This window comes from Coccidioides posadasii, chromosome 1, assembly GCF_018416015.2.
Source record: "Coccidioides posadasii str. Silveira chromosome 1, complete sequence".
In the NCBI taxonomy this organism is placed as follows: Eukaryota; Fungi; Ascomycota; class Eurotiomycetes; order Onygenales; family Onygenaceae; genus Coccidioides; species Coccidioides posadasii.
In genome coordinates this window covers 8,233,956-8,256,871 of record NC_089407.1, presented here as the reverse complement: position 1 = coordinate 8,256,871, position 22,916 = coordinate 8,233,956, and the positions used below count along the sequence as shown (strand labels likewise).

Below are 22,916 nucleotides of genomic sequence, written 5' to 3'. Positions count from 1 at the left end.
TAGAGTCTTGAAAAGGCAACAGCTGAAGCTGTGGCCAAATTTCTTTATGAGAATATCATCTGTTAATGGGGCCTGCCTGCCAAATTTGTTATGGATGGAGGACCAGAAAATAAGAATGTTGTGGAGACCTTACTGAAGAAATTCAACATTAAATGCATTGTTATTTTGCTCTATAACCCTCCTGCAAATGGTATGGTGGAAGTTGGCAATAAGTCTTTGACTGATAGGCTAGCTAAAGCTATCAATAACACTGAGAGAAATTGGATTAAACATCTTCCTGTGATTCTGATGGTGGATTGAATGACAACTAAGACTAGTACTGGTGTCTTCTCTTATAGATTGCTAATAGGCCAGGAGGTAGTTCTTCTGATTGAACTTGAGATTTCTGCTTGGCAAATAATTTCCTGGTGAAAGATTCAAATAAGTGAAGACCTGCTTCTGATGCAAGCATGATAAATTAAAAGATAAGATGAGAATATTCTGAAAGCAGCTCATCATCAGCTTCAAATGCACACTAGAAATAAGAAATACTTTAATGATATCTATAATATTCAGACCAACTCTCTTCTACCTGGAGACCTTGTCTTGCTTCAAAATACCAAGAGAGAACAGAATATGTCTAAGAATAACACTCTGTGCTTTTGATGACTAGGACCCTATAGAATTAAGTCTGCCAATCAAGAACTAGGTTCCTATCATCTTGAAGAGTTAGACAGCACTGAACTCAAAGAATCTATTGCAGGAAACAGATTGAAGAAGTATCTTATAAAATCTGGAATGAAGCCATTCAATAATAGCCCAGCAGATTCTGATGTAGAGATGGGGAATGTCTCTCAAAAATATGCCACCAGAAGTTGATCTAACATTCCCTCTAGCAGTTTCTCAAATGTTAGCTTCTTGGATCAGAGTGAAAATGAAAATGATCAAGAAGAAATAGAGCAAACATGATTTCCAACTGTTATACCAGATGACTGGAGATTTGCTGTTGTTATACCTCCACAAGATGTTTAATTTGGTGTGTTTTGTTTGCAAAAGTGAAGTTTTTTGCTTGCTTATTCAGGAAGTTTCTTTTATTTGCCTGCAAAGTGAAGTTTTTGCTTGCTCTTTTGGGAAGTTTCTCTTTCTTTGTTATTTGCTTAGCATTCACCTTTTCTGGAGATATTTAAAGGTCAATTTTTCTTTCCTGGAGCTTTTACTTTATTTTATATTCAAGCTTGATTCTTTTTACAGATTCAACATTTTATTTGCAAATTTTTTTTGATCTCTGATATCCTTCAAAAATAGCTGGACGAAGCAACCTGCCTCCTTTAGCACCAGCAACCAAAAATCAAGGCCTGGTCATTACCAGAGACAGTGAGGTCAATTTGGATGGCCATTTCTTCAATAACCTAACAGCAGCTATAGAATACATCAATAACCAAGCTCCGCACCACCACTATGGTCTGCAAGCTGTATTATTGAACTCAGATATCACAGTGAACAGTATCTTCTATAAACTAGCATTTCAATTGGACTGGGATCAACCAGAGACATCTATGGGAGTTATTAAGATGTTAAATAGAGCTGAGGCTGATTGATACAGTATCTACAAGACTCAACTCACTATAATAAACTTTATAGGGATTATAAAGATGATAAGATGTATGTTCACAGTGATTAATATAATCAACATGAATATAGTTCTAGACATATCATGACTAAAAGATTTCAACCCAGGTATAGACTGAAAGAACAAGATATAATATTACTAACTCTCAGAGAAAATAGTGGAACTTCTGAATGCAGATAGATTTCTTTAAGTAGTGTGTATCAAGAACAAACTCTCTTATGCTATTTTTATGTCAGATAATAATCAAGTTCTGACAGAAGTATCTGAGTAATTGAGAAACTATAAAGATATTTTCTCAGAAGAAAAAGCAGCAGAGTTACTGAAATTAACAAAAATTAGTCATCTAATTATTTTTAAAGATAGCTGTGAGCCTCTGTAGATACTAATCTATAAACTATTGCTCAAGCAGACAGAGATTCTACAAGAGTATATCAAGAACAAGTTATGCAAGAGTTGAATATATTTATTATAAAGTCCAGCAGGGGCTCCAGTATTGTTTGCACCCAAGACTAATAAAGAACTCAGACTCTGTGTTAATTATTGTGGTCTTAATGCAATCACAGTGAAGAACTATTACTCTTTACTGTTGATAGATGAGATATTAAGCTAGTTGGTGGAAGCACACTACTTTTTCAAGATAAATCTATATGATACCTACCACTGGATTAGAATCAAAAAAGAAGATGAATGGAAGACCATATTTTGTATAAATTTTAAGAGTTTTAAGTATCTTGTTATGTCTTTCAGATTATTAAATGCACCAGTAATCTTCCAGTCCTATATTAACAGAGTGCTGGCAGACCTGATTAATGTATGCTGTGTAATTTATCTAGACAATATTCTTATTTTCTCTGTCTCAGAGAGAGAGCACAAGAAATATATTAGACTAGTTATAAAGTGTCTAAAAGAATATCAGTTGTTTGCAAAGCTTGCTAAGTGCACTTTCAAAAGATAAATAACCTCATATCTCAGATATATCATTGATAATGAAGGTATTAAGATGGACCTAAAGTGGGTACAGATAATTATAAAGTAGCTCTTGCCATAAAGTTTCCATAATATTCAGATATTTCTAGGTTTTGCAAACTTCTATCAGAGATTTATACAAAAGTACTCAGTTATTATAGTGCTGTTAACAAATCTCTTGAAAGATAGTGAAAATAAATAAAAGAAGAGATCATTTCTTCTGACATCTGCTATCAGAAAAGTATTTTGTGTGTTAAAAGCAGTCTTCTTCAGAGAACCTGTCATCCACCACTACAATCCAGAATATAGAATATATCTGGAAATGAATGCTTTGAAACATGCTGCAGGCATGATATTGCTACAGCTGTTTAACAACAGATGGCATTCAGTTATTGTTAGGAGAACTGGTCATAGGTCACATAGGTTTTCCCAGGATTAGGGGTATGAAAGAGCTAAGTATGTACAATGCCTGCAACTGATAGAAGGGAGTTGTGCATAGAATGTAGGGGTTCTCTAACTAGAAGACTGAACACTGGGGTTCCCACAATTCATGTAAATTGTGTAATTCTTATATATCTAGAGTTGAGATCATATGAATACCTCTGAACATCTGATGTTGTCCAATGCTTGGTTGGTCTAGGTTTATGTTTGTAACACTATTCCCCCTTCTAGAGGTCTCAGACTCCAAGGCATAGAGCTACTGAAGTGGTTTTTTGTATGTTATTGTAGCTCCCCTACCATTGGTGGAGCATTATAGATTCTTGAATGTGCAAGCTTCTGCATTACTAATGCTTGTCTATATAGACATTCTGCATGCATATTGCTGCTGGTTACAGTAGACATTCTTTATTGTAGAACAGCAAATATTTTATTACAAAAGTTCAGTGTTTTGTCATGTACTTGTTTCTTTGTTTATTTGCTTGTCTGATTGCTATATTGTCTGTTGTCTGTTGTCAAATTGTTTATCAACAAGTTGTGGGACTAGCAATCTTAGTGTATTATAATAAGTATAAATAAAGAGTTTCTGGCTCTCTTCTTTCTTCTTTTTTTCTGCTTTGTTTAGGCTCAGGTGTTGTTTCTTGTTTGTTTTATAACTTGTTATAATATTATTGTTGAAAGACTCTGTTATATATAATAAAGAAGACACTCTTCTGTGCTCTGTCTGTATTTACTTGATGTTTATGAACTGCCTGAATGAAGATGAGTCTTGTTTATAGAATACTGAGAAGAAATCTTGTTCTTATTGTTTAGAATATCAAATCTGTATCTGTTATAATATAAGTGTATCTTTATCTGTTCTTCTTGTTGTTCTGACATGGCTGTAGATTCCAGAATCTGCTGTTGAACTAGTTTGTCAGCTCTTGCAACTTCAAGAAGAATACTATAGTTTTAATGCAGCTAATCCACATTGTCTGTACAATATCAAGTGCATGAGTATACTCATGTGTGAATTTTGTGAGCTCAAGTTAGAAGTCACTAAACATCACTATCACTAGATCACTTCTGCTATTGAAGAATCTTCCATGAAACATTATTATCCTGTCTTACACTATCTAGTCAAGACTGTAGATCTTATGTCTGAAACAGAATCTATCAAAAATAGTCTGTCTGAGTTCTCTTATTCATCAAGCTCAGTTTATACTGTTCTCTCTCAGATTAAAAATAAAGTTGCAAATGTCTGAGTCTTGCTTGATTATCTTACAACTTGTTTGATAAATAGAATTAAAGCTTTTTAAGACAGTACAGAAACTGATTTTATAGATCTTCTATATCATCTTTCTTGTTCTCAAACTAACTTCTGCTTAGATCAATCTTATGTCTTCTATTAATTATCTAACTGACATTATTTCTTCTGGTTTTTAAAGTATTATAGAAATACTTCATTCTCTTCATACTTCTTTATCTGTAATATCTTTCTCTGTAACTGCATCTTCTGTTGTAATCTCATCTGTCATCATATCAAATGTATCTGCAACTTCCAAGTCTTACTTGTCTATAGCCAGTTCACTATTATTATAGCTACATCTCAGACACACTTACAGTACATCTTTTCATCATTAAATTCTTAATTTTATAGATATATTATGATCTTTATGTTTGTTTCATGTTATGTTTATCTTTTTTTCTGTATGTAGATTCATTCATCTTCTTGTAATTTTATTTTTTCTTTAGGTAATTCTTAAGAGTTTCTTGTGCATTTCTGAGATTTTCCTCAGATTCCCACATTAATTTCTCAATAGGAAATTCTTTTCACTTCACTAGATAATATCCCTTGCAGTAGTGTGCTTTGTCATTCAAGATTTCATCTACTTTCTACTCATGATGATCATCTACCAGTACCACAGAAGAACATGTTGGTGTCTCACTCATTCTTGTGCAGTACAGTTTCAATAATGAGACATGGAAAACATTATGAATGTGATAGCTTGAAGAGAGCTTCAGTTGATATGCATTATTTTCTATAGTCTCTAACACTGAGAAAGGTACATAGTACTTGTTATCTAACTTCTTGCAAGAATGTATTGTTTATAGATTTCTTGATAACAATATCACTTCATCATCAGATGCATATACTTTATCTTGATATCTTTGATTATAAAACCATGCTTGATTCTCTTTTGCTTTCATTAAATGTTCTATCAGACTTTCTCTTAATATAAAGATCATTCTCAGTCTTCTATCAGGCATTGTCTGTATATTGTTATTGTCATCAATCAACTTCTGGATCTTGTCTGATCCTCTAGATTCAAAGCTGTACATTACTTTAAATAGAAACATGTGCATTGCAGAGTGTTCTGACTTGTTGTATGCAAATTCTGCATACACAAGTTACTTCTTCCAATTATCTTGTCTATAACTACAATAGGCACAGAGATATCTCTTTAAGATCTTGTTTAGTGCTTCTGTTTAGCTGTCTGTTTGTAGATGGAATGCTGTGCTAAGTTTTCATCTAACTTTTATGTGAAAATATAGCTCTGATCAGTATTTACTTGTGAAAACAGATCTCTGGTTCAAAACAATATTGTTTGGAAATCTGAAGTCTTTAGATACTCTTCTGAACAGAAGATTTGCCATCTCTGATGTGTTAGTCTTCTTTCTATATGCAAGAAAATATGCAAGCTTTGTAAATTAATCCACAATAACCAAGACTGTATTGTATGAATTTCTCTTCTCTCCACTTGCAGAGAGATTCATTATAAAGTTCATAAATATTAAATGTCAGGGACTACTGGGTGTTGGTAATAATGTGAGCAATCTATATGATTTATGTGTTGGAGTCTTCTCTTGTTAACAAATTTGGCATTCATGTATGTATGTCTGAATATCTTGTCTTATTGATTGCCAATTATATTTTTGCTGAAGCAAGACAAATATCTTCACCACACTAAAGTAATCTGTAAATGAGTTGTTGTGGTAAACTTATAGTAGTTTCTGTCTTAGAGCTAGATTGTTAGAAATATAGATTCTGCTGCTCTTTATTAAAAGACCTTGTTTATCTATTTTTCACTCTGACTGCTAAGATTCTGTCTTGATGAATCTTGCTTGTACAGAGGGATTGTCTCTCTGTACTTCTAGCAGCAGATTCAATATGCTTATAATTAATTTATTATAAATCTTTTTATCTTTTGTTACTGTATTTGTATATATATGAGAAATTCAGAATCTTCTGTAATTTCTTTATTAAGTCTTCCCAGCATCTCTGACTGGTGCTCTCTGAACTGACTTAACTGTCTTAATGTCACCAGGTCTTCTCTGCACCATCTCTACCCCACTGCTTTGAACAGTATAAGCAGCATGTACTTGAATATCTTCTTCATTAAAGAAAGTTTCTTCAAATGGGTCTTACTCTGGAACATCATCTATATAATGTTGTTTGAGCATATATATTAGCAGACCAATGTCTTCTTCTAGTTTGACATAATCTGGTCTTCATGATAATGCATTAGCTGGGTTATGCTTTCCAGAGCAGTAGAGAATCTCAAAGTTATATACTCTGAGAATTTCTATCCATCTTATATATCATCATTATGCCATCTTGTTTGTGAACTTTATAAATGAATAAAGATTTGTATAGTCTGTAATAATCTCTACAGAGTACTTTATTTCTTCTAAGTACTGCTGCTAATAAATAAATGCTTGGATGATGGCCAACATCTTCTTATTTGATGTGTTATAGACTTGTTGAATCTGATCAAACTTGAATAACCAGTAGATAACTGAGTGCCACTCATCTTTAAACAGTTGTAGTAATATTGTATCTGCAGCATGTTCTGAAGTATCTGTTTTCAGACATATTCTACATTCTGGATTATAGTAGCAGATGACAGATTCTCTAGAGAAGGCTGCTTTTAATATATAAAATACTTCTCTGACAGTGAGTGTCAGAAGAAATAATTTCTTTCTTTATCTATTTTTACTGTTTTTCAAGAGATTTGTCAACAGCACTATAATAACTAAGTACTTTTATATAAATCTCTAATAGAAGTTTGCAAAATCCAGAAATACCTGAATATCATAAAAACTTCATAGCAAGAGCTACTTTATAATTATCTGTACCTGCTTTGGGTCCATCTTAATATCTTTGGTATTAATAATATATCTAAGATATAAGATTATTCATCTTTTGAAAGCATATTTAGCAAGCTTTATAAATAACTGATATTTTCTTAGATACTTTATAACTAATCTAATATGTATCTTATACTCTTTCTCTGAGACAGAGAAGATAAGAATATTGTCTAGATAAACTACACAGCATACATCAGCCAGGTCTGTCAGCATATTATTAATATAGAACTGGAAGATTACTGGTGTGTTTGACAACTTAAAAGATATAACAAGATACTTAAAACTTCTAAACTTTGTATAAAATATGGTCTTCCATTCATCTTCTTTTTTGATTCTAATTCAGTGATAGGCATTATATAGATCTATCTTGGAAAAGTAGCATGCTTCTGCTAATCAGCTTAATATTTTATCTATCAACAGCAAGAGGTAATGGTTCTTTACTGTAATTGCATTAAGACCACAATAATCAATATAGAGTCTGAATTCTTCATCAGTCTTGAGTGCAAACAATACTAGAGTCTCTGCCAGACTTTATAATAGATATATCTAACTCTTGCATAACTTATTCTTGATGTACTCTTATAGAATCTCTATCTGCTTGGGTCATAGTCTATAGATTGGCATGTACAGAGGCTCACAGCCATCTTTTAGAATAACCAGATAACTGATCTTCATCAATTTTGATAACTCTGCTGCTTTGTCTTCTGAGAAAACATCTTTATAGTATTTTAATTACTCAGATACTTCTGTCAGAACTTGATTATTATCTGACACAAAAATTATATAAAAAAGTTTGTTCTTGATGTGCATCACTCAGAGAAATCTATCTGCATTCAGAAGTTCCACTGTTTTCTCTAAGAATTAGTAATGTCACATCTTGTTCTTCCAGTCTATATCTGGATTGAAATCTTCTAATCATGACATGTCTAGAACTATATTCACATTAATCATGTTAATCATCACAAATATATATCTTACTATCTTTATAGTCCCCATGAAGTCTGTTATAGTGAGTTGGGTCTTGTAAATGTCATTTTAATCAGCCTCAGCTCTATTCAATATCTTAATAACTTCTATAGATGTCTCTGGTTGATCCTAGTCCAATTGAGATGCCAGTTTATAGAAGATACTGTCCACTGTGATATCTGAGTTCAACAGTACAGCTTGCTCTGTAAGATTATCTGACAGTGTAGTCAGTATGGCTGACAGACACATACTGTGTCTGCTTGTCTTCTCTATTAGATTAACACCCCATCTTTTTAATGTTTAACCTGGGTCTTGCATGGGCTTTATGACTCTAGTTTTTGTCTGGTCCTTGTTCTTTTCATCTGTCTACTGGAACTTGTTGGAGCTGTTTATATAAAACTTTGTTTTATAGCCTGATTGGCCACATCTTAGACAGAGCTCTTGATTTATTTGTTGTTTGTATTTCTCTTCTAATATTTTTGGAAGTAATTTTACTGATGTCTTCTTTGTTTATAGATAATCTTCTTTATTATCTTATTGGAATACATCTTTCTCTTGAGAGATTAAGATTTTCTATTTCTTCTTATTTTAATTCTTGTTTCACTAACTTTGCTTTTTCTTTTCTAGAATAGATTTAATAAGTATTACTTGTTCTTGTAATTCTGCAACTATTTTTGATTAGTGTTGCAGTTTATTCAGTTCAGCTCAGATAATTAGTCTGAGCTTTATCTGTAGAAAGAGTACACAAAAGAATTTATCTGATAGACTATCTAGATTCTGTTCAAGTTCAGCTATGTATATGAAAAATAAGAGTATAGATTGGTTCTCTTATTGAATAGTGTCATGATAATACTGCATTGTGCCTTAACTACAAGTTATCTTGAGTTTAATGTTGTTCTTATACCACATCTTGAATTTATTTCATGATATGAATAGTTGTTCTCTCTCTATTCCCAACATTTGTCAATACATCTGAGATTTGTCACAAAAATAACTGGATATTCAATCAATTCTGACCACATCTGGTGTCTTTTATAATGATTTTCTCAGATGAAACTGCTGTCTTATTAAAGCTAACCACAATTTGTACTTGTCAAGTGATTTATTATGGTAGTAAGGTGCTTTTGAGAGCTTCACATTGTTGAAATTCTCTGACTTCTCTATTAATTGTGTGCATAAGAGAAACTCTAAAGAAAAATTATTGTTTGCTATTCTCTGTTTGTATTCTATCTGCTTCTGCAGTCTGTGTATCTTGTTTTGTTTATATATATCTGCTAGATTCTTTTACAAATGTGTCTTCTTTTCTTTAAAGATCTTCTCTCTTTGGGTTTTATTTAATGTATTGAGAGATGTATCTCTGTTGTCTGTATTGTCTGCTGGTGTCTTGCTGATGATGGCTCCACTGCTACCAGCATCTTTATTAATATTCATCTTCTCCATATTGGTGTCTATCTTTGTTGGGTCTGCAATGTGGGGTATTGTTGTGATTCATCTCATGGGTCTTGGTGGCATTATATCAACTTAGGCAATCATATGTTGAAGTATTCAGAATGTTAAAAGAATCAGTTATAGATTATGTAGATTTTTCTAGAATTAGAGGTACAAAAGAGCTAAGTATGTACAATGCCTGCAACTGATGGAAGAGAGTTGTATATAGAATATAGAGATTCTCTAACTAGAAGACTGAACACTGAGGTTCTCATGATTCATGCAAATTGTGTGATTCTTATATGTCCAGAGTTGGGGTCATGTGAATACCTCTGAACATCTGACATCATCCAATGCTTGGTTGGTCTAGATCTACATTCATAACATGAGTATAAGAATTAATAATGAGAAGGTTGAAGATCAGGAGATTGAAAAGAATAGGAAAGTTAAGAGTGTTGGCAGCATTACCAGTATTAGTGATTACAGCAATAAGAAGAAAGATAATTCCAGCATTAATGAATTCAAAAGCATGCTAAGCCTAATCAGATTGACTAGCACACTAGTGAATCAAATGAACTAATCAGAAGACAAGAATAATTTTGTATCAGAAGTTCAGATTTTCTGATCTCTGCTTCCCAATCCAGACAGCATTATAGCTCACTGCAAACATTACACATGTGATATAAATTCCAGTTTAATTCAAAAATCTATTTCATGAAGTGCTTGATTGATGTATGCATTTCTGAACAAAAATCATAATTTTGTCATGAAGAAATTGTATCAGATAGATATTTTCAATAGTGGATGGAACATTGAGTTATCTTCTTCAGAGATCTGGAGAGTGTGCACTGCTTATAAGCAGAAAGCTGATAAGATAAGGCTATTAGCATCTGAAAAATCTGATAGAAGCAAGCTGGAAGACCTAGATAATTAAGTGGATGTTTGTTTGGATAAGTATTATCCTGAGAAGAAACACATTGTGTTTAATTGTGAATTTGATGATCATATTAGATCTAGAATTGCGCTCTTTCCTGTTGGAGAATGGCTAACAAATGAGTGAATTGAGAAGCTCAAAATTGGATTTGAACTGACAAGTCAGGAGAAGGAATTTTTCATATCAGTCCTTTATAAATGTGAAGAAGTGTTGGCTTGGTCATTCAAAGACCTATGTGGTGTTTATCCTGAATGATTTTAATTAGCTTATCATGTAGAGCATGAGGAATTCAGTAAGTCTTAGTCTGCCAAGCCTTATGGGGCTCTGTCCAAATAACCTGGGGAGGCAAGCATTCCTAAGCCTTGTAACTGAATAGCAGTAGGGAATCAATATGGAACCGATGCATAACAATTTGAATGGCCGGATGGAGACAAATTAGGTGGGACAACCCCATGGTAATTGATGAACTTGATATTCTCTTTGGCCCTGATGACAAAAAGGCTCAGGACTTCATTAATAACTGGCATCTAAAGGCCATACAAATTGCTCTGGATGCCATTGTTGAGACTTACCAAATTGAAAAGAAAGCTTTTGATAATAAATTCTATTAGCATTGTGTGCACAACAACATTGACCCAGTGTTAGTTTGGCCTTCTTCTTCTCCTGAAAACTTGATGGAAGAAAAGAATCATGATAATTACTATTAGAGATTGCTGCTATCATTCTTCTTATTCTTATTTTCTATGTTTTTCCTTATCAGACTGCTTATTATTATTTATTATTCTCTTATTTTATTAAATTAGTTTTATTTTATTTTATATGTTGCTTGTTGTCAGAGGACACCAACATTAAAGACCAGGAGAAAATGTAGTGGAGATTCTGATATCTTATTAGAACAAAGATTGTTCTGGTCTGAGATGCAAACCATCCCAAGCTATTATTCTTGAGCTATATAAATCATCTGTAACCCCTGCATCTTGCTTATTATCTTTACACACCATTGCTCTTTTCTACATACTTGTTTCTTACTACTAGTTTGGTTATTAGTTAGAGAATATGAAGATTTCTTGTCTATGAAACTTGCTACTGTTTCTTATTAGAGCTGCCTGTATTAGTACAGGGCTTTTTAGTGCTATTACTTCTTGTAAGCTTAGACATCTGTTAGAACATATCTATCTCTACACTTACTACTTGACCATACTCTTATTATGTTGTGATTTTTCACCTTTCTTGCGCTCTCACCATATCAACCAACTTGCCTACCTTGATGAGGCATCCTATCATACCCCGCTCCAGTAGCTTAGTAAATGACAAGCATATGAGTTCTCCATCATTTTGGGGGGATTCAGAAACAGTAGATCTACCAGTTCTAATATGTGGATTTTAGGATCAATATATATCTATGGAAACCGTAGAACCTTAGTATATTTTTATCTACATTTCCAGCTTGGAAACATTCCGCGCACTACTTTTGGTTTATCAACCATTACAAGTGGATTAGAGTGGATTACAAAGTGGATTACAGAGTATATTACATAACTATTTGCAAATTCACTATGTACAAAAATTGATCTAAAAATGATTCAACAAGCATGTAGGATCCTAGGAATCTAGTAATTGATTCAACAAACTTGTAAGATTCTTAGGGGGTCTAGGAATTGATTCAACAAGCATGTAGGATTCGTAGAGGTCTAGGAACTGATTCAATGAGCATGTAGGATCTTAGAAATATAGAAATTGATTCAACAAGCGGATCCTAGGGACCTAGGAACTAATTCAACAAGCATGTAGGATCCTAGGGATCTAGGAACTAATTCAATAAGCATGTAGGATTCTAGGAATCTAGGAATCAATTCAATGAACTTGTAGGATTCCTAGGGGTCTAGAAATCAATTCAACAAGCATGTAGGATCCTAGGGGTCTAGGAACTGATTCAACAAGCATGTAGAATCCTAGGAATCTAGGAATCAATTCAATGAACTTGTAGGATTCCTAGGGGTCTAGGAATCAATTCAACAAGCATGTAGGATTCCTAGGGGTCTAGAAATTGATTCAACAAACATGTAGGATCCTAGGAATCTAGGAATCAATTCAACAAACTTGTAGAATTCCTAGGGGTCTAGGAACTGAGTCAACGAGCATGTAGTATCCTAGGAATCTAGGAATTGATTCAACAAGCATGTAGAATCCTAGGGATCTAGGAACTGATTCAACGAGCATGTAGGATCCTAGGAATCTAGAAATTGATTCAACGAACATGTAGGGTCTGAAGATCAAAGGGATGAATCTATCAACAAAACCATCAGCAAATCCATCAATAATCAATCTAACTAGGTAATCAACTTAGCAAATCTCAGCAGCTAGGTAGGGTGGTTGATTGGTAGGTTGGTTGATTTTGAAAGGAAAAATCAACATGAAAAAACAAACAAAGCCCTTTGATCTTGAAAGATTTTCAAAGCTATACCATATTTAGTTAGAAAGCCTGATCAAAAACCTCAGCTGGTGCATGATACATTTCAAATTTTATATGTTTCAGACCCTTTATACATATATGAGAAGAAATGGTTGCTATACTGTAGATCTACAGTTCTCAGTTGAGAAACTGGTGGTTGTCGGATAAACATTTCCCGAAGGTTGCCCAGAAATCTCATTTTTCCGGTATGGATGCGCCGGGATGTCATGTGCTGGGACCTCCGTCAACTCTCCGCGATAGAGATATGGTTGATACATGTAGATGCAGCTGCAACCTATCACTTACTTATTGGGTCTTAGAAACTGACATCATCTTCCATCTTGAAATCAAGAAGAAATCTCTTTAATGCCAAAAGTTCATTTTTTTATAAATGACTGATGCAGAAATACCAGAAGTCTACTGTACATACCAAATGCTTATTACAGTAGCCTTTTGGCAAACAATGCCTAATGAGTGTGACAATCAATACTAGGAACCTAAACAGACAAAGATGCAGAAGAGAGGCTTTTGTTCCCTGCCGCCAGACTGCATACCATGGATTCCATTTCATGTCAAGCACTAGTGCAATACAAGTTTTAGAAGATTTTGCATGTGTGCATGTGCAGTTTGGAAGCCAGAACATGAAGAATTCAATCATCACCTTTTATGGTTGAAAAAACCAAATACAATTTCTGTCTTTTTTCAACAGCTGGAGGCAAGCAATGTAATGGCAAGAACACCTAGAACTTAGAAGAGGCAGATGTTGTGGTGATTGCTAGAAGGTTATAAGATATTAATTGTTATATATTTCTTTCTATATACAATTTTTACTGGAGATTCATTGTCATGCTGATCTGTAAAGTATGATCTTCACAAATGCTTTCTTTTCTTCTTGAACCACTAGACTGCACTAAATATTAAGATACTGCTGTGAACTTTAGTGTCAACATTATCAAATATTAGCCAGCAACATACTGCAGGCGTCTAGTGCGGGAAGCCGCAGCTGACTTGTGAAGTAAAATGATACCTAGTTCTGCAAAATATCAGATCTGAGCAAGTAGACTACTCCCACTGGCAGATTGCCAGGCAGTGGCATTATATATCACTATATTCAAGGTATTTATTTATCCAAAGTCAGCCCAGTTCCTCAATTCTTCTCCATCATGGGCTTCATTGTCAAAGCTTAATTCCACACCCATCATTGGTACCTGATTCAAGGCAATTTCATTGCATTGCATTTGATTTTGATTATGGTTAGCAATGTTGTCCACATCCATAAACCCATCCACAACCGGCAAATATTGTCCAAAGACAGCATCCCATTGATCCCAGTCAAAGTTAACATTTGGATCAAGAGCCTGAGTTCGGAGATGACCCGCGGCGCTTGGCGTGAAAGGTGAAATAGTATGTGATTCGCTTGAGCTTTTCGTAGAGGAAGAATCTCGCCCTGGTTGATTGGGACTATTGTGATGATGATTGTAGCCATTAGAAGTGTCCATGAACCTAGCTGTCTCACTTGATTTTCGCGAATGGGGTTGCCCATATCCAGGATTGAAGGCTTTCATTCCTGACATGGATTGTGAAGAATCCCATGCAGCTGAAGTTGGGGAAAGGTGCGGACCGGGGTTGGAATCAGGAGTGTGTGTCGGCCAAATCGCATGTGTATGCCGCGACTCATCATTACTCGTCCGCGCAGTGCTCGTTTTCGGGCTCCCTGTCAGCTTTTCCCTCTCTGCCGATATCCTCTGTGACGGTTGATGGTTCTCATACGGCTCCTTGATCATCGCGTAATAGCTATCGGCAAAATTTGCCGGCGGTGAGATGTGATCCTTCGCTCCTGATGTTGCAGGGCGCGATGGCGTTGAGGAATTCTTCGAACTGAGATCCTGTGAGATGGCGGCTTGTGCTTGTGCATGCTCGGTCCAGAGGACCTTTGGATTAAGGCCAGCTTTCTGCCAGGCCTTTTCGCGAAGTCGACGCATCATATCCCAGGCTTCCCGACCGCCATCCTTTAGAGGTCTCGCAGTGGAAATCCCATCCTCGCCGCCGACCACTCCACCGTCGGGTCCCGAGAGAGAGAATATTTTATCAATAAAAGCACGTGAAATTGGTGCCTCTGGGGTGTTTGGCCGCTCATAAAGGTCGATAAGCATTATCCTGCCATGTGTTAGCTAAGTCAGATATCCACTGGCAGGAAGGAACATACATTGTAGCATGCATCGGTTGGTGATTGCTATTAGATAGTTAGATTGCTGCGTTGACTTGGTAGGCATAATGCACTCACCCAGGCCAGCTCCATTGGAAAGGTTGGAAGTCAGGGTCGGTCGCAAGAGCGATGAATTTTTCCATAAATCCATGGCAGTGACGAAGGGCACTGTACGAATCAGTTCCAACTCTCAACGTCCGAACACCACGGTGGAATAAGTCGTTGCCTTACCACTGGCGTGCAGCTGGCCATATTTTGCTTCTTGCATTTTTCAGGAACGGCTGGTAAGCAACGCAGAATGCCTGCTATCCGTTAGATTTATGGAAAGCTTTGACGGGCGAAAAGATAGTACCTTATCTACGAATAACGATAGGAGGATTCGAGCCCATTTATGGAAAGCGGCCAAGACCGAGGAGTGGTACTGCTCATGACAGCCAGGGCCGCCATTCGGTAAATCCGGCTTCAAGGTGGCGAGCCCGGCTAGCGACTTAGGATTTGTGTTCCTTTTCGAAACTAATTTTGGAATTGGTATCCTGTCAACAAGTGCATGAAGGTCAGTTTGTAGATCCATGAGAATAGACCTCAGATCTTCCATATCCTTCCGGGTGACAGGCTTTGTGCCGAGTTGGATCCTAAGCACCTTGCGAATGGCCCCTGGCCATTGTCAGCAAATGTCGAAGCATCTCATGACAGCGGAAGAACCTACGGGCCATGACGTATTTCCCTCTAGCACAGATATAGTAAACGTTTACCATTGAGTTTCCACACACGTTTGGGTCGTTGGGTCGATCGGGTTTTCTGCGATTCTCGCTTACCAGACGCTCGTACTCCACAGCCTCAGGACTGCCGATCAAGGTATCTTTGACATCACTGGCAATGCGCACATCCCAATAGTTCTCATCACTGACTAAAGGAGGTAGCCCACTGGACATTGCAACTACCCCATCCATGTGAACAATATGCCACCACAACCTTCGCCTATTTTCTGCTTCACAGGGTGGGATGCCGAACTGCGCAGGGTCTCGATGTAGACCCATGGTCTGGGCAACACGAAGTGCGAGGCTTATAAACAAACTACTCGTCAAAGGCTCCTCTTCTTTTGAAAGGATAGTCTGAACCAGTAAGAAGGCGGCTAGTCCGTGAAGAGTGGCACTTCTTGGGAAGGAGATTTTCTTCAGCCATCGAGTGACTTCATCATGAAAAGGTTCAGAAAGTTCTGCGCGGTTGTCGACGTCGAATTCTGCATGTATCGTTCGAAGAGATATCGTTACCGATCCACCATACCATATTGCATATAAAAGTGGGATGAAAGAGGGATCCGGGAACGGGGATTTTTTGTGGTCCCTGCTATCGTACCATTCCCAGAAGCACTGGTATAGTCCTAGGACGGTGGGTGGGTGGACGACAGGGCTGATGGCGTGGATGCCAGACATGAATCCTTTGTAAAGAATATTGCTCTGTCGCCTAGATGGAACATAGTCTAGCATATCGGCCTCGATGGGACGATCGGAAGGAAGGGGCGAATCCCCTCTTGCAACGAGGCCCGTGCCCCGAGGTTCTTCCTTTGAGGAAAACCGCCTGGGGCCACTCTGAGCATCATAATGTGTAGACAAAGGTGGTATATGAACGTTTCCGATATCGCGAACAGAATCGGGGGATGTCAGTGGCTGCTGCTGTGATCTATTCTGGTCGCGAAGTAACTGGTTTAGTTCGTTTATCTTGGGGAGGGCAATCAGCAAAACTGCAAAGCTTAAAAAAGGGTAGGTAGGAGGAATACCTCATCAGATATATAGGCCCAGTACGTTGTGCCGACGTATCTATGGGCACAGGCTATGTTTAGCGGTATATGCTTTTGTCCGTAATTCTGGGGAATAACATACCTAGATTTGCCTCCATCTTCCAAACTCAGGTGACCTAGGTTAAGTGTTCCAACCGGGTCCACAAGATCCGTCGACAATCCCGCCGGGATGGGGAAGTCTTCGTTACTACCACTATCCGAGAGCCTTCGCGGACTTGGCTGTCGGGATTGTGACCTGGACGACGCGCTCGAAGCTGCAATCCCGTAACGGCGAACGTCGGTGGGCGACTGCTCCGAGGCCTGATAGAGAGACCTTACGCCTTGGAAGAGAGGGTCACTTTCCTGCGGTGTAAGCGGAGCATTCGTCCTACTCAAGCGTTCGATCATCGAAGTGAGCCGGTCCAGCCGCGCGGCAATCTCTCCTGAGCCAGATTTCTGCTCCCCCAGCCCAAGGGACCCCTGTACCCCCGCATATGGGGAGAGGATTTCGGCCAGGGATGCCTCGGCGGGCTTGGGAGGCTCTCTGCGCCGTTTGACCCGGCTGTGGTGGTCCTGTGAAGACCGGTTTTGCTGCAGAAGCGACCTCGAGTCGTAGACGCATTCGGAGCCGTTCTTCAGACAGTTGCCGCACATAGGATGGACCTAGAGGCCCCGCAGAGTTCGCAGGAGATTAGACACGAGAACCATCGGACGCGGGAATCTGCGGGAAATTGACAGCGTACCTTGTCGCATTTGACCTTACGCCTGCGGCAAGTGTGGCACGAGTAGCTGACTCGGGTGCGGGTGATCGGCTTGCCACTGCTGATAGTGTAGTGCTTGCGTCGGGCTGGCGCCTTGGGTGTGGATGTGGCGGACTGCGGAGCAGGCGGGCAGAGCGGTCCATCGCCTCCAGCTCGGATTACGGGCGTGGAATTGGCTGACATCGATAATGCCTCCGCAGCAGGCGGAGGAAAGCCGTCGAGAAAGTGCTCCATTGACGCCTTGGGGACAGATGGGCGGGGAGGCGGTGTTGTGGGAATTTTGACAAACTGGGGCCCAACTATGTACGCAGGTAGAATGGTTGGAGATGACCGGTTGAGACTCTGGGGGAATGCTCAGCGGGGGGCAGCTCGATAGAACATCAAGACATGGGCGGTCGCAGATGGATCCTGTAGAGCCATAGCCGTGTGTTTGAGGCGGGATGGAGTGCTGGGGGGGTCGATGGCGTTCCCGCTGCGCTGCGTTGCTACTTTGAAAAGGTTGCCGCCGCCCCGACACTGGAGGTTGCGCAAGACGCCCGTGAGGATCGCCCGCCCGCCGTGGTGCTTGGCGCCCGGCTTGCCCTGGACGGCCTGGATCGCCCTTCTTAGGTAATCGGGGACAGAAACCCTTCCCGAGCCCATGCCTTTATATTGTATTGCATTGCATTGCATTGCATTCCTTTTTTTTGTTCTTTTTTTTTTTTGTTTTTTTTTTTAAGCTCGTTGAATACCGTTCGCACGTCGAAATGCACAATCGCTGGAAGGGCACCACCTCCAAGGAGACGGACATCCCCGCAAAACCAGCTGGACGATTCCAGGCAGCTTGCCACAACAGATACCGCGATCCATCTGTCAGTCTAGGTATACGGTACGGAGTAGTATGGGAGAGCCAGTGTATAATTATAGGTGCCATTCAAGCCTGCACTTCGCTAAACACAAACAGGATATCCTGTTATAGGAAAACAGCCCAAGTCGCAAAAAGCAAGCCCGAGTTTTTCGCTTTTTTTTTTTTTTTTTTTTTTTTTTTTTTTTTTTAGAACGCCGGATGCATGCTCCCAACTTTATATATGCTATTGTTTTACTTTTATGTTCTTCAACGCACCTCACGCCCTCGTCTTTCTCTTTTCTTTCTTCTTCTTCGCCTCACCTCCATTTGGTGCTATCCCCTGTTGCGCCTGCATCTCCATCATCGCCTCCTTAAACGGGTTGTCGGTCACGCCGCCACCGCTGTAAGCCGGGGAGTGAAAGGGCAGGATAGTCCCCATCTTCCAGCCTCGCGGCGCAGACGGCGGGGGGAGCGGCTTCTCGGGGGTTGGAAGGCCACGGATGCGAAGGCGGTACGGTGACTTTTCGGTGGTGGGGTTGACTTGGAGGTAGTTTGCGATGAAGATATACAGATGATGCTCTGAGTTCGAGGGGCGTCAGCGGGGTTCACGGGCATGTAGCAGAGAAACTCAGGGGGTATGCAGAGAGAAGGGGGGAGGAGAGAGACACACTGTTTTTCACCTTCTCGTTAACTGGTTGGCCATCCTCGCGCTTCAGGTGCACGCGGACGCGGCCCGGGTTCGCCCAATCCTTTGGGTGTATTTTGTCGGGTTCGAAGCCGGCCTCGAGCCCTAGCAGCTGCACGGCATCGAGGATGTCTCTGGCGAGCGGATTCGCGACGGCGAGCTTCCTGGAGACCTTCCTACCCTCAACGCGCGACCGGGCCTTGTCAAAATAGACGGGGTATACGCATTGGTAGTGTCGCGGGATATCTCTGCGGGGTTGCGGTGGAGGCTGCGGGGTGGAGGAGGACATGGGGACGTTGGCCGGAGAGATGACGGAGCTCTGGGCGGCATTCCGGGGATCAAAGTCGGCGGGATCCATCTCGTCAGGATCGGAGTCCGAGACATCTTCTACCCGGGCGTGGGACATTGTGATCCACGGGTCTTGCAAGCTGATGTATGTTGCAGCTTGTCTACTCTGTATCAGTAGAAAGAGGTTGAAGAGAGGTTAACAGGCGAAGATGCCCAGGTCTCCGAGACGGTGATAAATGTCGTGCTGTAACGTTTCCATGCCACTGCCTGTCTACCGCCCGTCCACTGGTTCGGTGCCGGAGTATTCTTATCCCGAAACAACAGGGGGAGGTAACTAGGTACTCATCCACAACTAGTTAGCATTTTGCGGGGATATTTTGAACTCACTTCCCTGGGATATTGGAATTTTTTGCCCAGGCGGGCTATTAACTAACTAGTTAATTAACTAGGTTAACTGATTAACCAACTAACTACGGAGTATGTAACCACCTTAAGCCACGGAGCGGAGGCAGGTGAAAGAGTCACCTGGGGGAATCTAGACCTGGTTCCTGATCGGTCTGACATCAATCGCACCCCTCAGCTCCGTCCTCACGATAGACTCATATCCAGCTCAGACTGCAGAGTATTATCATAAACTTGAGATAATTTTGCTAATTTAATGGCCTTATAGCAAAGCTGGGAACATATCACCATAGGCCTTCTATTTAGCTACATTCACGTCATTTTGATTAACCAGAGCAGTTTTGCAGTTTTGTGACTCGCCCCGACCATAGTGCTATCGGGTAACTTGAACAAAAGATGAGACCGCTTCGCCCTCTAGGCTAGCTGCGTCAATCCTAGAATGGAAACGCTTTCACCAGCAGCAACACAAATGCTCCAGCAGAAAGAAGAAGCCAACAGAAGATTTAATCCACGCTCATGGGCACTCAATCCTAGGAACCTTGGACTCAGTGAAATGCACACTTCCATACTCCGTAGATTGAGCATATAAATTCACATGAGTCCAACCATGCCAATCTCATGTATGTCAAACAGGAAATCCAAGCAGTCATTCAGAAGTATCTCCGCGGCTATGGAGGATAGAAAACTCGACCCATCTTAGTTTCTTAGTTGCCCATCGTTCGTATTTTTTATATTCAGTAGTCAGTCAATGATTCAGACTAAAATTATTCAAGGAATGGACCCCGGTATAATGTTTGTGTTTGGCTCAACCACGCTCTTCTTGAATGCCACCATGGCAACGTGAGACTTCAGCCCTCGCTACCTAAATCAGAACCACCACAGTACAGAGTACTTCTCTCCAGACTGTAAACAGTAACTAAGTGGCATAAGATGCCTTACATCTGATCGACATTCGTCGAAACCTGCCCAATGGATCAAAAAGTCCGGGAACACTGGTGATCGCGTTGAGCGTTACGTCCAGAACATCCACAGACTTGAACGTGGATTTCTCAACAGTTGGGGTGCATGCGGAGCCTTAATAGTTCTGGGTCATTTGAAGGCAACGCCCCATGGGGAAAATATAGAGAATGCTCGAACTCGAAAGATTTTGGTTGCATTTAACAGGAATCTAGGCTCGAATGATCTTCATAATGGGCTACCAATGCCTAAAACACACACACACAAAATAAAGAAAGAGGAAAAGGGGGAAAAAAATTTTCAAGAATTACCAACAACAGACCACAGCACCTCCAAGAGCCAGTGCATACACAGCTTTGTCTTTATTTATTCTTTTTTTCTTCTTTTTTTAACTTCTTGTCCCTTCACTTTCTGATTCACCTCAGACCTTCATTTCCTCAAGGCCATGCTTCCAGATAGTGGCATATGGAGTCATGCCGTCTTCACGGAAGTCAATGAGGACGTGCCTGGAAGAGGTACAGTCAGTAATGGGAGGACCAAACAAAGAAATTTTCTATTCCGTCAAGTTAGGATGGGGTAAGACGTACATTCCATTGGGGTCCATGGAAGAGCCCATGAGGACGTCGTAGTTGTCATAATTGGAAAGGATCTTCTTGACAGCAGCCTGGGCTCCGGTCTGGAATTCCTTGATCTCCTCAGGGCTAGCGCCCTTCTCCTTGAGCTTGTCGTTGACTTTCCTGACGTAGCCTGGCGGGAAGAGATTAGCCACGGCGGAGGAATTGAATTGGGGTTGGGTTGGGGTGGGCTTAGGGTGTTGCAACAGGATGTGGACTCACTCTTGAGATGGGATTTGAAAGAGTCCTTGGAGGGTTTCGTTTCCACTCCGTTCTCGTCAGGCTTCAACCAGTGGAGCTGGAAAGCCTCTTCAATATCATGGACCATGACGCCGCTGCTCTCCTCACCACCACCGTATTCGTCACCGGCCTCCTCAGCAGAGGGGTTGGCGCCAGCGAGCTCTACATTGAGTCAGCAGGTTGCACATATATGTGTGTGTGTCTGCGTCTGTCTGTGATGGGTACGGACCAAAATTCTCTGCCTTCTTAGCGTACTTCTTGCAGTTGACCTCCCAGAGGACACCGCCAGGAACATCAATGAGTTTGTAGGTGTCGGACATGATCTCGTCCCCACTGATGATATCCTATGGACAATTTCAATCAGCCATTGTCATTCCAAAGTACGGGACCAAAAGAATGAGTGGATGCAGTTGTAGTCATCTTTATTTTTTTATTTTGCTGCTGTTCCACCCTTTTCTTTTTTTCATCTCATTTCCTTTTTTTTTTTTTTTTTTTTTTTTTTTAAAGGGTCTTTCGTTGAAATTTTCCCCCAGGCAAAACCGGGACAAGAGGTGGGCGGGGTAGAGGATGTGTACCTTGTAGATGATCATTTTTACAGTGCGATGAAGCTGCGGGTTGGGGGTTTGTTTCTTTGGAGAGCCGTTTGTATTAAGAAAGAGCAAGCAGTGCAGTCACAGGCAAGAGAAGAGAAGAATAGGGATGAAGGTGATTGAAGGGGGGAGTGAAAGGGCAAGCGGATAGAGAAGTTCTTTTAAATGTTTCTGTGATTTTTTTGGCCCTGGGTTGGGTGGTCCTTTTTTTTTTTTTGGTGGGGGTTAAGTTAACTAATTGTTACTCTGCAGTGACAGCAAAACTTAGTCAAAAAATGACTTGAGGTTTCTGCCTCATTGTGCGTTCACCGCCCAACACCACATCAGCTTAGTCAGCAGAAGCAAAAATCTTTCTTCTCACGTGATATGGAGATAGATAAGATTATCAGGAATGGATTAGGTAATACAAATCTGATGGAGGACTTGTATGCTTGTCATTCACTAAGCTACCTAAAGGGGAATCTCGGCTAATCTATGTGGGTCACGTGAGCGAGGTGCTAGTTGGATTACCTAACAAAATCAGCCATCCGGGCCGACTTTTCCCCGATCACGCCAAGGTTACTGGCCTAAACATCAAATTTGGTTTGCTTGGCCGCGACCGAAAAATCCAACTACGACATTTTTGGCTTTGATGGCTTTCCTCTGG

General features: G+C 40.0%; 3 protein-coding genes across 3 annotated transcripts; all 3 read right to left on the bottom strand.

The window, feature by feature from the left end:
• Nucleotides 1-13,894: 13,894 nt before the first annotated feature.
• Nucleotides 13,895-18,162, bottom strand: D8B26_002525 (uncharacterized protein). Its single transcript, XM_003071886.2, has 9 exons — nucleotides 17,651-18,162; nucleotides 17,011-17,570; nucleotides 16,908-16,947; nucleotides 15,837-16,848; nucleotides 15,483-15,784; nucleotides 15,362-15,432; nucleotides 15,209-15,298; nucleotides 15,131-15,157; nucleotides 13,895-15,081 (listed from the first exon to the last, which is right to left on the bottom strand). The coding sequence occupies exons 1-9, from the start codon at nucleotides 17,900-17,902 to the stop codon at nucleotides 14,049-14,051; spliced, it is 3,387 nt and encodes a 1,128-aa protein (XP_003071932.2). The 5' UTR covers nucleotides 17,903-18,162; the 3' UTR covers nucleotides 13,895-14,048.
• A 388-nt stretch (nucleotides 18,163-18,550) lies between these two features.
• Nucleotides 18,551-19,859, bottom strand: SEC65 (signal recognition particle subunit). Its single transcript, XM_003071885.2, has 2 exons — nucleotides 19,165-19,859; nucleotides 18,551-19,073 (listed from the first exon to the last, which is right to left on the bottom strand). The coding sequence occupies exons 1-2, from the start codon at nucleotides 19,583-19,585 to the stop codon at nucleotides 18,772-18,774; spliced, it is 723 nt and encodes a 240-aa protein (XP_003071931.2). The 5' UTR covers nucleotides 19,586-19,859; the 3' UTR covers nucleotides 18,551-18,771.
• A 1,138-nt stretch (nucleotides 19,860-20,997) lies between these two features.
• D8B26_002523 (uncharacterized protein) lies at nucleotides 20,998-22,491 on the bottom strand. The gene is made up of 5 exons (XM_003071884.2): nucleotides 22,256-22,491; nucleotides 21,910-22,024; nucleotides 21,663-21,842; nucleotides 21,414-21,573; nucleotides 20,998-21,332 (listed from the first exon to the last, which is right to left on the bottom strand). The coding sequence occupies exons 1-5, from the start codon at nucleotides 22,268-22,270 to the stop codon at nucleotides 21,248-21,250; spliced, it is 555 nt and encodes a 184-aa protein (XP_003071930.1). The 5' UTR covers nucleotides 22,271-22,491; the 3' UTR covers nucleotides 20,998-21,247.
• Between the last annotated feature and the right edge of the window lie 425 nt (nucleotides 22,492-22,916).